This window comes from Glycine max, chromosome 2, assembly GCF_000004515.6.
Source record: "Glycine max cultivar Williams 82 chromosome 2, Glycine_max_v4.0, whole genome shotgun sequence".
NCBI classification, from domain to species: Eukaryota; Viridiplantae; Streptophyta; class Magnoliopsida; order Fabales; family Fabaceae; genus Glycine; species Glycine max.
This window is the reverse complement of record NC_016089.4, coordinates 47125812-47142092: the sequence shown is the minus strand read 5'-3', so window position 1 is coordinate 47142092 and position 16281 is coordinate 47125812. Positions and strand designations below refer to the sequence as shown.

General features: G+C 34.3%; 2 protein-coding genes and 1 long non-coding RNA gene across 4 annotated transcripts; 2 read left to right on the top strand and 1 right to left on the bottom strand.

Annotated features, from left to right (window-relative positions):
* Nucleotides 1-676: 676 nt before the first annotated feature.
* LOC100800383 (glucan endo-1,3-beta-glucosidase 12) lies at nucleotides 677-3487 on the top strand. Its single transcript, XM_006575518.4, has 3 exons — nucleotides 677-1129; nucleotides 1229-2563; nucleotides 3063-3487. The coding sequence occupies exons 1-3, from the start codon at nucleotides 1081-1083 to the stop codon at nucleotides 3095-3097; spliced, it is 1419 nt and encodes a 472-aa protein (XP_006575581.1). The 5' UTR covers nucleotides 677-1080; the 3' UTR covers nucleotides 3098-3487.
* Nucleotides 3488-4851: 1364 nt separating this feature from the next.
* On the top strand, nucleotides 4852-6695 carry LOC121173470 (uncharacterized). The gene is made up of 2 exons (XR_005888394.1): nucleotides 4852-5971; nucleotides 6393-6695. It is a non-coding gene; the product is annotated as an uncharacterized lncRNA (long non-coding RNA).
* Nucleotides 6696-8859: 2164 nt separating this feature from the next.
* LOC100799850 (TMV resistance protein N) lies at nucleotides 8860-16281 on the bottom strand. Of its 2 annotated transcripts, XR_001385899.3 has the most exons (7): nucleotides 15508-16281; nucleotides 14014-15109; nucleotides 13476-13754; nucleotides 12404-13357; nucleotides 11325-12021; nucleotides 10497-10569; nucleotides 8860-9219 (listed from the first exon to the last, which is right to left on the bottom strand). XR_001385899.3 is itself a non-coding variant. In XM_003518400.5 (6 exons), exons 1-6 carry the CDS (start codon nucleotides 15996-15998, stop codon nucleotides 10553-10555), a joined length of 3534 nt encoding a protein of 1177 aa, XP_003518448.2. In that variant the 5' UTR covers nucleotides 15999-16281; the 3' UTR covers nucleotides 9234-10552. The 2 variants fall into 2 exon arrangements, 1 of the variants encoding a protein (XP_003518448.2); XM_003518400.5 differs by lacking the exon at nucleotides 8860-9219 and having other exon boundaries at nucleotides 9234-10569.

The window sequence follows — 16281 nt, the reverse complement described above, 5'->3', positions numbered from 1 at the left end:
TATCTTGCTTCAACAAAGGAGAAAAAAAGAAGAAAAAAAAACTATTATAGGAGTACGTATGTTGTAAGGTTTGAAGTAAAACTTTATTGGTATTTTTGGATTGACATAAATGATATACGTTGGAGTCATTAATTGCTCTTTACTCATACGTTACCAAGAAAATTTCGCAAACAATGTGCTACACATTCGACCCTCATCTGCAAAGGCTCTATTAGATTAATTAGCTTCACGGATTAGGTGCAAAAGCGAAGATACAAACCATTTGTAAGACACTCAATTTTGGTGTAATCTGTAAGATATTGTTCAGAAAGGTAAAAATAAAAATAAAAAAGCCAGAAAAGATCTGTCAAGACAATGATGTAAAACTGGATTTTACCATCACTTCTAAAAAAATACATGAAATTAATATGACCATGTTTTTTTTGTTTCTTTATCATTGTTGGATGATAGCAGCTCCTCCAAAACACTATCCACTGTGAGGTCGAGAACTTAAATACAGCAATGAACAAAACGCCATAGTCAATTTTCATTCTCATTCTTAAATTGGCCTTTTTTCGGCTGTTTCTTTACTTAAAGAAAGAAAAAAAAAAACCTACAGAAAATCATAATTCATGCACCACAAAAAGTGTCCATAATCATATAATTAAAAAATGAATTTAATAATAAAAACATGGAAATCGCGATCTAAGGTTCTGTTTGGTGGGCCAAACGCGGATGCCTGCAGTTCTTGAACTTCATCTGCATCATGAGGCAGCAGGCCAACTGGCCACCAGGGCATGAGTGATGGATGGTGGTCCTATAATCACTCGTCCATTTGTTAATGTCACTTACACTTAGTGGGTCCCACTTTCTCTCTCACCCTTCCCACCACCTCGTTTCCCTCAACACCCTCTCTTCATAGATAATACTAACAAACACACCCCACTCTCTCTCACGTCACCCACTTGCTCCGCAGAAACACACTCTCTGCACACCACATTCCCAGAAACATCCTCAACAACACATCCGAAAACAAACACAAAACGCAAAACCAGAGCCTCTCTCTCTCTCTCGCTCTGTTTCTCTCCACAGAAGCAGAGAATGCATCGCTTCATCGTCCTCACCATTCTCCTCTCCCTCACCCTCGCAGGCAATGCTCACCTCTACAAGTTCATTTCTCTCTTTCTTTTCTTTCATTTTTTTCATAATAAAGTTAACACTTTTATCCTACATTGTTTGTTTGTTTCAGATGGAGGTTCCATTGGAGTTAACTACGGTCGAATAGCGAACAACCTTCCCTCCGCGGTTAAGGTCGTTCACCTCCTCAAATCGCAAGGACTGACACGTGTCAAAGTCTACGACACCGACCCAGCAGTGCTCCGGGCACTATCCGGATCCGGAATCAGAGTGACGGTTGATCTTCCAAACCAGCAACTCTTCGCAGCAGCCAAAGCTCCCTCCTTTGCATCCTCATGGGTCGAAAGGAACGTCGCCGCATACTACCCACACACCCAAATCGAAGCCATTGCGGTCGGCAACGAGGTTTTCGTGGACCCACACAACACCACCAAGTTCCTCGTACCCGCCATGAAGAACATCCAAAAAGCCCTCACCAAACACAACCTCGACAAAGACATTAAGGTTTCCTCCCCCATTGCACTTTCCGCACTAGCAAACTCTTACCCTTCCTCCGCCGGGTCGTTCCGACCCGAACTTGTTGAACCCGTTTTCAAGCCCATGCTAGACTTCCTCCGCGAAACCGGGTCATACCTTATGGTTAACGTGTACCCGTTCTTCGCGTATGAGTCCAACGCTGACGTCATCTCTTTAGACTACGCTCTGTTCCGTGATAACCCCGGAGTGGTGGATCCCGGTAACGGGTTGAGATATTATAACCTATTTGACGCCCAAATTGACGCCGTTTTCTCCGCGCTAAGTGCTTTGAAATACGACGACGTTAAGATCGTGGTTACCGAAACAGGTTGGCCTTCTAAGGGAGATAGTAATGAGGTGGGTGCGAGTGTAGACAACGCTGCTGCGTACAACGGGAATCTCGTCCGTAAGATCTTGACCGCTGGTGGGACCCCTCTCAGGCCCAAAGCGGATCTCATCGTTTTTCTGTTCGCGCTTTTTAATGAGAACCAGAAGCCCGGGCCTACTTCCGAGAGAAACTTTGGGCTTTTCTACCCTGACGAGAGGAGGGTTTACAATGTTCCGTTAACGACGGAGGAACTCAAGGACTACCACGATCGTCCGGCGCCGGTGAGCGGCGGCGGACAGCAGAAGGGAACGCCGGCGCCGGCGCCGGTTGTGAGCGGCGGGGTCTCCAAGAGTACCACTGGAAACACGTGGTGCGTTGCAAACCCGGATGCGGATAAGGTTAAGCTGCAGGCGGCTCTAGATTTCGCTTGTGGTGAGGGAGGTGCTGATTGCCGTCCGATTCAGCGCGGTTCCACGTGTTACGATCCTAACACGCTTGTGGCCCACGCTTCTTTCGCGTTCAACAGTTATTACCAGAAGCAGTCGCGCAAGGGTGGTAGCTGCTATTTCGGGGGTACGTCGTACGTTGTCACGCAGGAGCCGAGTAAGTATTCTATAAAAACCCCTTTTTAATATTTTTTCAATTATGTTGTAATTGGGTGTAGTTTAGAATAGTGTTATGTTGGGCTGCTAACTTGAGCGGGTGAGAGAAATGGTGCACGACAGGACAGGTCAGTGGAAAGACATAAAAGAGGCACGTGATAGGGTTGACAAGGGGGAATCTTTTCTGATAACGACGTGGCGTAACTTTATTGGGTAGAGTGTACTATAGGGGTCCATTATAATTACGGTGCTATAGTGTTGTGTTACTTGGTCTATGAAAAAAATGCCTTTTTTTAATCACAATTTTGGTGAACCCTATTCCCGAAGGGACAACCCATAAAGACGGTCAATGAGTCAAACATTGGATTCTAATGACGCCTTTTAAAAATCCTAGTTTGTGGGTGGGGGCTTTAACAATTGTACTTTGTGTTTTTTATTTCTTAATTCATACGAGTATTATGTTTTTGTGAGCATAATTAACCAAAGTTATTATTGTGCAGAGTATGGTAGCTGCGAGTTTCCTACTGGATACTAAAAGCTGAAGAGGACAGAGATATTCCCGCATGAGAATATGCGTCTGGCTGATTTTGCTTTGTGTAAAGTATGTTATGAGGTGTCTGGAAGTGTGAAACTAGGAAGAGAAGATAAATTACTTCTTGGTGGTTATATTAGTTTTAAGATTTTTTGGGGTTATGGATTATGTTAGTTAATAAATGTTGACTTTTCTTCCAGTTGGTGGGAACTGGGAATGGGGTAGCTAAATTAATTTAACGGTTGGGACTAAAGTAATTTGTATCTAAGTTTTTTTTTTTTTTTTTACTTTGCAGTAGACTTTATCTTTATGATTCCTGAAGTGGTCATAGTTGTTCTTCAGGTTTCGTCATATTTTAAGCCAATAGTTTAAGAGAAGTACCTTTTTCTTCCACTGCATCCCATGACCTTTTTAAATTTTTGTTCCGAAGGATTATATGAAAGAAATATTAACTTCCAGCATTTCACTTCGAAAGAAAGTTTAAATTGAAGTAAAACATGTCTAAGAATTATACAAGAGGAGATTCTTTTCTTATTTTTAATCCCGTACATGACTAATGTTATTTAACCACGCATAGGTTGAGACTATTTTTCTCCGTTTAGTTGAACTAGAGTGTATCCTCTAATTGACTAATTGCTTGTGAAGTTAAGTGGCAGCTCTTATAATTATAGGACAGTATACCTACAAATCTACTTATTATTCAGTATATTTAGCTTTATTTGGACTGTGGGGTGAGTCATCCTCGTGGGACCAAAATTCACAACTTGCAGCCTTTTTTCATCCAAGAAAAGAAGTGAGTAGGGTTTGTGAGATAAAAACTAAGTGGTGATCACATGCAGTGTTGCTGAAATTTTAAAATGAAAAATGATTTCCATAACGAATAGCACAAAAGCAAATAAAGCAATAGCATGGAGAGTAGAGACTTCTCACACATGACTGTTTTTTTCTTCTTTTTTCTTTAGTAAATACTTAATTTTTGTTAATGGTTAAAATTGTTTTTAAAATATATTAGGTAACAGTTTTCATAGTTAACAATGCCGTCTGAAGTATTTGTGATGACATATTTGAATCTTAGCTATAATGTATTATAGGTGATATGAAAATCGAAACTGTTGCTTACTGTGATAGTTTAGGCAATGTTTTTTTTTATTATTATTATTATTGTGGTGTGGTTATAAGAGGAAAAATTGTTGCATATAGAAAAAGGCAATGGTTACTTAGAATACACTTGAAAAATTATTATTTATATTTTTAATGATGCTGCAATTTAATTTTAATGATTTTAACTTTTAGCAAAGACTTTGTATTTTTTTTCATGAATTTAAAAAAAAAATGCTGTAGTGATATTACTGTGACTTCGTGCTTTTTCTATACTTGAATTCTTTTATTATGGCTATTTATGGTTGAAGAGACAGAAGCTATAATGATTAATGAATAGCCAGAATACCACTACCTGATTTGTCAGCAGACATGGAAATACGAGACGAAAATAACATAAACAAATCACATTACAAATAAGAATGGTGAAATGTAATTTGGAAATAATATAATACATTTAAATATTCTCATTCTTCTTTTCTTTGTCTCTGTTGGGAACAGGACCATGATAAAATATCGAGAGATTTTTGTTAATAAATCACAAATAAATTATATAAATAAATTTCACATCAGTTAAAAATATTAAAATTGTGGATGATTCTCATTTATATATAACCCAATCTGTCTACTTTTATACGATCTGAAAGTTCATATTCACATTTACAATACTTCAACAGTATTATAATTTCTCTCAATCTCCTATCTTAATTAATAATTTCTAATAAAAAAATTTAACTCGAAATTATTTACTTCTGACCATCTTTATATAACTTAATTATTTTCATGTTAAAAGACTCGTATTTTCTAACATTTATAAATAAAATAATTATAAATAAAAAAAAACTAGGTTAAGAGAATCATGAATTGAATAATCAGGGTTGCAGTGCCTGTACAAACGGCGAGGGAGACAAAGTCAATGGGATGGGAAGCTTTCAAACCAGCCTAACGGCCATAAAAAAGAAAGCAAAAGACAACTCCCATAATATAAGGTAACAGTGAAAGGTAATAGACTGATAATAGCTAATAGTTTCTGTTTTCAATTTAATGATTTGCAGAGTTCATTTTCAACAAATACTGCTAAAAGTAACTATGAATCTCGATTATATCAATTCCCTCTTTCATTTACACAATGAACATGTAGAATATCCGAACCCAGTTCAATCCAACGGATGCAATTGACGAGTTCGAGTGTGCAATGTCCCATATATCATGATTTACCCAAAAGTTTTTTTTTTTTTTTTTTCTGTTTTTACTAGTATAATCTTTAAACTTTTCACTCAAATTATGACTTTAAGTTTTTTTCGAGTGAAATCCAAACACATTAATTGTTTTATCATTTCTTAAAGTATTTTCTCCGGTTCTTTTTTATAAAAATAAATAAAAGTATTATGAATAAAATGCTAGAGATAATTTATAAATGTATAAATTTAAGATAAATTCAATAAGGCTAACTAAATTAATTAATTAATTGAGTCATGTAAAAATGAGGAGAAAGGGTATTAAAATAGTTTATTGTACCAAACAAGAAATCAATTAGTTACTATTTAATTTATTAGTTGAAGGAAGAACTAAACTGAAATCCTCATCATCTTCGGCCTCCTGCAGTAGCTAATGGCAAAAAAAGAAAAGAAAAAGAAACAAAGACGTCAAAAGTTGGCCATAAATTATATACATGACATTCTCTGCATATACTAGCAATTACACAACCAAAAGTGCATCTTCTTTTATATAAGATTTTTCCCTATATGTTTTCGGCTGGGCCCGGGAGCTTGAATCCATGTGAGTAAAGATACATACAGTTAACTTTTGACATTATGTTATGTATGCATCTATGCTATTTCATTTGTGAAATGTGCTAACTTTTTCATGCCTTTTTTTAAAGGGAACTGTGTTACATGTTTGATGGATCATCGTCGTCATCACGTAGATGAATTAAAATGAAATTATTTGTTTAATTGATAATCTTAAATTCATGTCTTAAGTATGTTGTTAATAATGAACATTTAAAAGAAATCTTTTATTGTTTATGCTGATCTCATCAACTCAAACAAAATTAACTTCAGTTAAAAAAAATACACATAGTCTCTAAAAAAAATATTTGGTGGATCCTCATGTTCTGGTTTGTGAAAAAGCCTTCATTGGATGATTATTTACATTTCAATATAGTCTTCAACGTGATGACATAATCCTCTTGACACAGTCTTTTATAATTCTCAAATGAGAAATTAAAATCAAAAGTGTCAATGGGAAGAGAAGCTTTCAAAGTGGCCGTTAGAAAAGAAAAAAGCCAACTTCCAGCAGATAAGGTAACAGTGAAAGGTTACAGCGAATAATTCCTGTTTACAATGTTAATGATTTGCAGAGTTCATTGTCAACAAATCCTGCTAAAAAGTTATTATGAATCTCGATTGAATCAATTTCCTCTTTCATTTATACGATAAACATGTAGAATATCCTAACTCCTAACATACACCGGATGCAATTGACGAGTTAGTACTTAGTATGTGCAATGTTTCCATATATATGATTTGAACACAAGTTTTGTTTTGCTTTGTTTAAGTTTTCACTCAAATTATGATTTTAAATTTTTTAAAGGGAAATCCAAACACATTATTATTAGTTTAACCATTTCTTAAAGTATTAAAATACAGTTTATTGTACTAATTAAGAAGCCAGTTTGTTACAATTATTTATCAGATGACGAAAGAATTAAACTGAAATTCGCATCTTCGACATGCTGCAGTGGCTAATGGCAACAAGTTTTAGAAACAGAGACGTCCAAAAGTTGGCCATAAATTATACATGACATTCTCTGCATCATGCTAACAATTTGTGACAACCTAAAAGTGCACCTTCTTTCATATAATAGTTTTCCCACCCAATATGTCCTTGGCTGGGCCAGGGAACTTGAACCCATGTGAATAAAGATTCATATAGTTAACTTGTGACATTATGTTGTGTATGCATCTATGCTAGTTTATGTCCAAAAAAACTAAAAAGTGCCAACTTTTTAATGCAAATTCCTATTTACCGTTTGATGGGAAATAGATCCTCACATTCTGCTTAGGTAGATCCTCACGTTCTGGTCTGTGATAAAAGCCTTCATTGCATGATTATAATTTAGTACATTTGTATATACATGATGTCTTCAACATGATGACGCAATCCTATTGACATAGTCTTCTATAGTTCTCAAATGAGAAATTATCTTTTTACATCAAAACTATGCAAAAGTTTGTATATTGATCAGAGAGAAAAAAAAAAAAAGAGAAAAGAGAAAGCGAAATATGTTAAATGGTATAATGAAAAGAGATAAATCAAATAATATTATAAAATTTTTGTAAGAAAATTAATATAAATAGTATAACTCTTCTATTTAAGATGCGCATATCATTTAGGTCAATTTAGATTAACTTTTGCTCACAAAAAAATAGTTAACCTTTTAATTTATGAGAAGTTTCTAAACAAAATAAATTTTTTACTTTTAATGTACAATTTTATAAATTTATAACTATGTAAGTGCTTTGTGCTAATAAATAATATTAAAATATATAAATTAATTTTAATTTATATAAGAAATTTAAATTATTTTATTTCATTAATTGATTTTTTTCTATATTAATACTCCTGTTAAAAGCTTTATCTTAATTAATTCTCAACACCATCGGACAAACAACATACTCCTGCCAATTAAGGAGGACTTAATCATTTTCTCCTTTTATTTATCGTGTTAGATTTTTACTGTCACATTTAGTCAGTAATATTGAGTCTTAGGAATGTTAGGTTATTTGCCGAAAGAACTGTTATTCATAATAATAATAATAATAATAATAATAATAATAATAATATCTTAATAAACTCGAATATGATTATTCCCATGAAATATATTTGTGTGTTTTTTTTTTTTCAAACAAAGGGTATGCAGTTGCTATAGCATCACTATAGAAATATGTGTGATGATTCTTTAAAAAAAAAAAAGATTTTTAATGGATCAAAACAAAAGGAGTTCCAACATATCCTAGTTTAACAGTTTTCATTTTCAACAATATGACTCAATTAGAGTGTAAAAAACACTGAGGAAAGTCCACATTCCATTAAAAGTGGACAAATAGAGTAGGTGGTGCGCCACCTGGTGTGTCTTGAAGCTTCAACCACGAGCTCTGTTACAGAAGTCGGTTTCTCTCTCCACCTGCAACCCCAAATTGTCATTTAGCTCTAAGTCACATGCCATGTTCTTCCTCACAGAGATTCCAATTTCCAAACCATTCATTCTTGTTCCATAGTTTCTTGCTCTGAGTCCAATTAGAGTGTACGTATATTGATAAAAAAAAAAAAAAAATCATATTGGGAACTATATACATTGATATTCTACTTCGCATGATCACTTTGACAGCAACAACTCTTTGATGTCATCTTGTGGTTTCGGATTCTATCACTGTCTTGGTATGATGTTTCGAGCATTGGTCATATGACATTTTGTCTACTATGCTCTCCGTCTCTTCTATTCGGTGCGTCCATGCATGTGCTTTTTACATTTTAATTAATCCCCAGGATATTTTTATATTTTGACCTTTTAATATCAATAATAATATTTTTATTATTAATTTTACATTTTTTTTTTGTTGAACATTAATTTTACATTTTAGACTTTCTTCCTTCGCCTTCTTTATAGACAGCAACAGTAGATTACTCAAGAACCAACATCGACATACCACATCATATTTTAACATGCAGACAACAGCAGGCTGAAATTACAGTAAACTTTTTTTTGTTTAGCACTAATAGGAAATGAATCAGTTTTTTTCATAAATTAAAATTAATTTATACTCATCAGCTTCTGGAAAATTAGATGAGATCTTTGTAGTACTAGAGTATTTGAATTGACTGATACATTGCATTATTCCGGAGACCCAGCATAAATTTTGTTCTCTTGCTAGCTCATGATTTTAATTCAAAAGATATTTATAGAAGTATCGACTATGAAGCAGAGAATAAACCCAATTCCTGTTGCCAAGGGATTTATAAATCTACAAAACACACGTACTAATTAGTCTGAAATAAAAAAAAAAAAAATCACATGACATAGAAATCACCAATTGTAGATTGACGACTACTTTTGTGCTGAGTGGCAAAAACAGCACCAATTTGATAATTAGTTTGAAAAGGACCCTCTTTTAGTAAATTGTTAAAATGGCCCTAATCCAGAAAATGACTCTTAACAACTAAATACATTAAGAAGGTGGGGAAGGAACTTCAAAAATAAAACAAAACAAATCCTTACACATACAATTTTGTGGAGAAAACAAAGACCAACAGAAAGTCAGACACTGGTCATACTAAGCCAAGTAGCCATAATCTGTTCCATCCGTTGGGTGTGCATATTGAGAGTGTTTAGTTCCATCTAAAATTCTTTAAAATTATTTTGAAAGATTACTCAACATGATTTTGAATAAATTTTCACAATTTTAGTTTCATGTTAAAGAATTAGTTCTGGATTCATTATTGATTCTAAGTTAACGTAGTGCATGTTTGGATACATAGTTGAATTGATTCCAGCTTCAAAGATTGCGGTGGATAATTGAAAAATTAGAAGCAACTAAGACTTGCTTTACTATGAATTTGAAAAAACAATTGAGTTGGCACCAATGCACCGCGTTCCAAACATACATATAGTTTTAATTTTAGTTTTTGTGTTGGATAAATTTTTTTATAATGAGTTTTGCCGTTAATTTGCTTTTATAATATAAACACTCAAATTACAACACTTCAAAATGAATTCTATAAAATCAATTTTATTAGGACTCATCCAAACACTCACTGAATTGTTACATTTCATCATGGATTTAAGTAAACAGGGTTGCAGCTGGTTAATAAATTTTGACCCAATATATACTAGTATTTGACTCACTATCACAGGAATATAAAGATTTAATTCTATGATCTTTAAAAGCAACATTACTGTACAATGGGAGATACATAATTTGACTTATGTATCCCTGATGGCATGTGAATATACCAATATCTAACATCTATATTGGAACTATACTGTATAATTATTCTGCTTAATTGGCTATTTATATTTATGGCGAAAGGAGAAGGTTATACATAAGATTCAGGGAAAACAGAGGAGGATCCTTCAACCAAAACAACAAAAATGTAGCCAAGAAGTAGAACTTTCTTTGAAAGGTTTTCTATGGCAGAACTAAACATGTAAGCAACGCAAAACTACAGAAACTGAACAAAACGTAAGTGAAGTAAGATCAGCAACAGATCTATGAACACATATGTCATTAAAGACTGATACCGTGAAAATTGACAAGTCTCTCTAGCTTCCCAGAAGGCGTATCCAAATCCATGCCATTATGCATTATCACAATCTAAATATTGACAGTCCAAAAGGTTAGTAATTGGCAAACTGCATGTATATAAAATGTTACAAAGTAGCAAGTAGCACTTATATATGTTTGGTTGGGGATCATGGGATGGTTCAAGTTGCAGTTTCTGTGGACAAAACCCCCGATTTTTTTTGTAGAGTTCCATGAAAGTGCATGGATAAAGCATAATTTAATGTCCCATCCTAGATAAAAGCTTAAATAAGAATTGTATTTAACAAAAAATTATCAGCATCTTCCAGTATGTTTCCAAACTTATTCAACATTTTTAACTGTTGATTGCCAGTTATATCTGTGCATTATGGAAAAGTCTTTCTGCAAAACGTAATCGACACATCCTTATTATCATATCATGTTGTCGTGAACCTTTCTATACCATATTATCCTGTTTTCTTTGAATAATTTAATATTCGTACGTTATGCATATAGCAGAAAGTAAATGGTATAAATATGCTGATATATCGACTTTCCAGCTAGTTATTAAGGTTATTTTCTTGAGAATATCCACTTAATGTAACATTTTTTAACCAGCTTGTAGGAAGTTACCGAAGAATATTTTTAATATTGGGCAATTATAGTATTTTAGATTCATGAAGTCAGGAATCACATGTGATATTATGTAATTTGAAAGATTAAATTTTACATTTTTTTCTTCTTCAGATGAAAAGAATGTATACTAACAGAATGTATTATATATATATAAACCAAAAGAATTATATTGTATGGTCAGATCATTTTACCAAGGGCAGTGTTTACTGCTGTTTTGTCCGTTGAAGAGAATGTATTTGGAGAAGTAGGCTCTTCCACCACCAATTCACGACGAAATTCCTCATCATCATTCACTTCTGTTAATCTTGATATATTAAGACCATCTGAGTGCTTGCGCCATTCTTCAATTTTTTCCTTACATACCACACGGCACCCGCACTTCTTTATTGTTGCCTTACATGACTTAGAACAATTCTCCACAAAAAATATCAATTGGAGTTGGATTTGCTCCCCACTTAGATAATGCTGAATATATACATGATCAGCACTCAAGAATATAATATGGATGTAAGGGTCATTGAGTTTGTAAACCAAGTGTCCAAACTTGGATGCTATAGGAAACTTTGGGTCAGGGTCTCGATCAGGAGCTTTACAGACCCAATAATAAATGCACATTTCCTCATTTCCTGTAGAAGTTGGTCTCACATAAGATCGAGATGAGTCCTCCTCCTCCATATTTGAAGGTTCTAATACTAGGCATACTGCAATTCCCCACCATTTACTTAACTGGCAATCCTTAGGTACATCCACTGTTATTGATGTAACTGAATCACAACCCAACTTGTCATATGGATGATGTGATGAATCAATTGCAAGGCAGTTTTGATTGTCAAACCAACATGGAATTTCATTCCCTGGTATGATGAACCAAACCTCGGGCCCTTCAATCTGTTACAAGGATTTTTTTTTATATAAATTTAACTAGTTAATAAAAAAAGGTTTAACTATTCATTTTGGTTCCTACTGTTGCTCTTTTTTCTTTTTATCTCTGTATAAGAAAACTGTTAGTTTTAGTCCTTTGGTCCATTATTAATATTAATATAAGAGAACAACACTTCATGGTGGTGTAAAACTGGTATATAATTTTTCTAGCAATGATAAACTATTATTACAACAATTGTTCAAGAATTAAATCTTCAATTTTCTTGTACAGGGCTAAAACTTAAAATAATGGCAACTATAGGGACCAAATAAATAGTTTAACCTAATAAAAATAAGACAGAAACATTGGAGATAGAGGAAAGGAGGATGGAGTGTATAACAAACATACCGGATCCATACGTGATTGTGTCTCATATATCTTCCATAGCATTTCTTCATCCAAATTAAATGGTTTCAATTTAGGACAATTATTTGCATACAAGCCTTGTAAATTTGGTGGAAGCACTGGCAAGGATTCAAGTCTTGGGCAATCATTGAAGGACAAATTCTGCAACATAGAAAGATTAATAATGCACTGGGCAGGTGGGTTAACAAAATTGTTACCACTTAGATCTAAATCCTGCAACAATGATAGAGAACCAAGGTGGCTAGGAAATGATTCATCGTTAAGGTCGCAGTAACTTAAATCCAAGGACACCAAGGCAAGTAAGCTGGAAAGAGGAGGCATGGTTGACTCCTTCAGATTTGGTTGCCTCATAAACTTTGAGATCCATAGAAGCAAGTTTTGTGAGTTGGGTGCTAGTTCTTTCCTTCCACCAAAGGAGAGCTCTTTAAGTTTTTCTAAACGAACTTTTGATAAAGTAATTTCTCTTATAGCTGTGCCACTCACATCAAGCTCCTCCAAAGACTCATTTTCATTCAAACCATTAGGCAGTGTTGACAATCTTGAGCAGCCAGAAATGTTGAGTTTTCTAAGAGATTTCAAATTGCAAATAGAATTTGGTAGGCAAAGAAGATTTATGCAATTCTCCACACTAAGCAGTGATAAAGATTTCATATTCTTTCCAAATTCTGGGAGTTTTTTAACCTTTGAGCAGCCAGAAAGAATCAATTCCTCCAAAGAATCCATTTCCAATTTTCTTGGCATGATTTGAAGATTTTTGCAGTTCTTCATGCACAATACAACAAGTCTCTTGTGCTGTCCAACTGAAGGGTGAACCTCAACAAGGTTTATACAACCTATAAGAAGCATTCTTTCAAGACATGGAGCCCCAGAAACTATTGGAGTTTGAATTAGATCTTCAGAATAGCTCAAATCAATGAACTTCAGCTTTGCAAAAGCCTGACCAATCAGAACAAAAAGTAAATGATTATGAGAGAGTATGAAAAATTAATTAGCTTTTCAAGACATTATATATACTAGTATTAAGTTAAAACAAGATCTTAATTGAACTACTGACTTGATTTCCATTCCAAATATTTTTTATTTTGCTGGAATACATTTTCAACTCTACAAGTTCATCTAGCTGCACACCAAGCGGCAGAGTTTCCAAAGAAAAGTCATTCCACTGAAGAAATTTCAATGAACTGCAAAGACATTTGAGGCCACGAGCAAGTTTTATAGGAAAACTTATGATAAGTAGCCGAAGATTATACATCCTTGAGAATGCTTCAGGATCCCAGTTTGCTTCGTCCTTTTCGGGTGAGTTCAAAGCTATGCCTTCAATCGATTCATTTTCCTAGCAGAGGATAATGTAGATAAAATTGAGACATATGATAAGGAATTGAAATATAGAGTAAATAGTGAATGTAGTATAATGGATTTTTACATTATCATTCAATCACAAACCACTAAGATTATTGATTCTATTATAATTACCTTCAATTTCATGGCAATGATCTAACTAATTAAGAATGTAAAATTATGCAGACAATACATAATAATTAAACTCTACAATATAAATGAATTGAAATTTAGTTAAAAAAAAATAATCTTACCCTACTGTATTTTAATACTTGATTTGTGTCCTCTAGAGACCATAACCTACTACGTTTTCCAGCATCTACATGAGATTCTTCTATAACAATTTCCCTTGCTGTTTCTTGAAGCAAGTCATGCATCCCTATAGTAAAGCCATCGTAAGTTGCCAATGATTTTTCAACTAGAAGTTCAATTCCAACTGCTGGATAGCGGTCACAAATTTCTAGAGTTTGTGTTGCAAGCTCTTTTACCCTCCCTTTGAAGAAGCATGCAATATCAAGAAACAAAGCTTTATGACATCGTGGTAACCCATTGTAGCTTATTCTAAGCGATTTCATCACAATATGACTGGCAGAGACTTCTTTTATCATATCCACAACTTCTCTCCATTGGAATTCACTTCTTCCACAAAGAAATGAACCTAAAAGCTCCAAGGCCAAAGGAAGGCCTCCAGCATGTTTGGCTACAACTTTTGACAACTCCAAATAATGCTCTAGAGGTTCATCTCTTTTGAAGGCTTTCTGACTCAAGAGTTGAAGGGATTCATCCGAATTTAAGAACTCAATGTTGTAATTTTCAACTACTCCATGTGATATTAATACTTGTGTGTCTCTTGTTGTGATTATAACTCTGCTCCCACGTCCAAACCATTCTACCCTCTTAGCCAAATTACCTAGTTGGCTAGTGTCATCAACATCATCAAGGACAAGTAAAACTTTCTTCTCGGATAAAAGGTTTATTATTGTGTTCTTTCCTTCGTCCAAATCGATAATTTCTAAGCCTTTTATTGCCAAATGAGACAGAAGTTTTGTTTGCAAGCGAAGCATGCCATTGGTTTCTCTAGAAATCTCTCTAACGTTGTCAAGGAAGCAGCTAACATCAAACTGATCCTTGATTTTCTGGAAGACAACTCTCGCTACTGTTGTCTTTCCAATGCCACCCATGCCCCATATTCCGATAAAGCGAACGTCCTCCGATTCTATGCTTAGAAGTGAATCCATTTTCTTAACTCTAGAGCCAATTCCAATTAGCCCATCATTGAAAGATGGCATTTTAGGACGAAGTTTTGTCCATACCGATTCAACAATATTTTCAATGAGCTCTGTTTGATGCCTGCAGAGTGTGGATGAAGTTTTCATATGTATGTTTCACTAAAACAATGTATATATACAACAGACATCTATCAAGGTTGTGACTGAGACAAATACTAAAATTAAATTATTTCAATAATCGATGTATAATTGATTGTAAGTAGAATAAATATTTATTTAAGAAATTTTACTAAAGATATATTTGGTTCGTTCAAAAGTATGTATTTTATAATGTAAACTAATAATAAGAGATGAAGTTTGCTGAATTTTAAAAATAGAAAGACTTAATTTGCTGGAGAAAAAATTGAAGAGACTAATATTTTACATTATCAAAATTAAAATGAAAAAAAATGTAATTAAGCAAAAGGAAACAGAAGAAGTATAGTTGCTAAAAGAAAAAATAATGCAGGAAAAACTTACTGATAATGTTTGGACTCCCAACCAGGAATTTGGCCAAGTTCCTTCAAGGAATCTCTCCATTTTTGCACCTTTTCTGTGTCTTTCCCAGATCTTCTTTCATGTTTCTTAAAAGCCTCATAAAAACTCTGGGTCTTCTGGTGTTGAACCTCACCAGGACTAACCCCATAGAAGACAGGAAAAACTTCCCTCCCCAGAACTCTATTTGATTCAAGAATTTTGTTGAGCTCATCCAAACACCAAGAGGAAGAAGCATAGTTCTCAGAGAGAATGACTATGGCACCAAGGGACTCCTCAATTGCTTTAGGGAGTTCTTCTGCAATCGCATCTCCTTTCTCGAGTTGTTTGTCATCTCGAAAAGCTATGATTCCCTTTCGCACCAACGCAGCGTACAAGTGATCTGTAAAATCTAAACGGGTGTCTTCTCCTCTAAAACTCAAGAAAACATGGTATGTCCATCGCCAAGAGTTTGAGGAAGATTCTCCACGTAACATGTTGAAGCTTTCACGTTCACAACCTACTCAAGAACAATACTTTGCAGCTTTGGTAACATGTTTTTTGCAGAAAGAAGATGCATGCTTCCCTTTGGCCTGGATTCATCAAGTGTTGTTTAGGTTCACGGCGCGTTGTTCGAATTATATGGTTCTCTAATGTGCACTTAGTCTTCTTCGCCAGAAGAAGAAGACACTAAGCAAGCTTTAAATTTTGTTCAAGAGGGTGGTTAGGTGATGAACAAAAACAACCAGCTTAACTAAACCATTTGATAAGGTCAAATCT

Coding starts and splice junctions, on each gene's coding strand:
- LOC100800383 (XM_006575518.4), top strand. CDS start 1,081: ATGCATCGCTTCATCGTCCTCACCATTCTCCTCTCCCTCACCCTCGCA. Junction 1,130..1,228: donor CCTCTCCCTCACCCTCGCAG/GCAATGCTCACC, acceptor TGTTTGTTTCAG/ATGGAGGTTCCATTGGAGTT. Junction 2,564..3,062: donor CGTTGTCACGCAGGAGCCGA/GTAAGTATTCTA, acceptor ATTATTGTGCAG/AGTATGGTAGCTGCGAGTTT.
- LOC100799850 (XM_003518400.5), bottom strand. CDS start 15,998: ATGTTACGTGGAGAATCTTCCTCAAACTCTTGGCGATGGACATACCAT. Junction 13,755..14,013: donor AAGTATTAAAATACAGTAGG/GTAAGATTATTT, acceptor ATCCTCTGCTAG/GAAAATGAATCGATTGAAGG. Junction 13,358..13,475: donor ATATTTGGAATGGAAATCAA/GTCAGTAGTTCA, acceptor CTGATTGGTCAG/GCTTTTGCAAAGCTGAAGTT.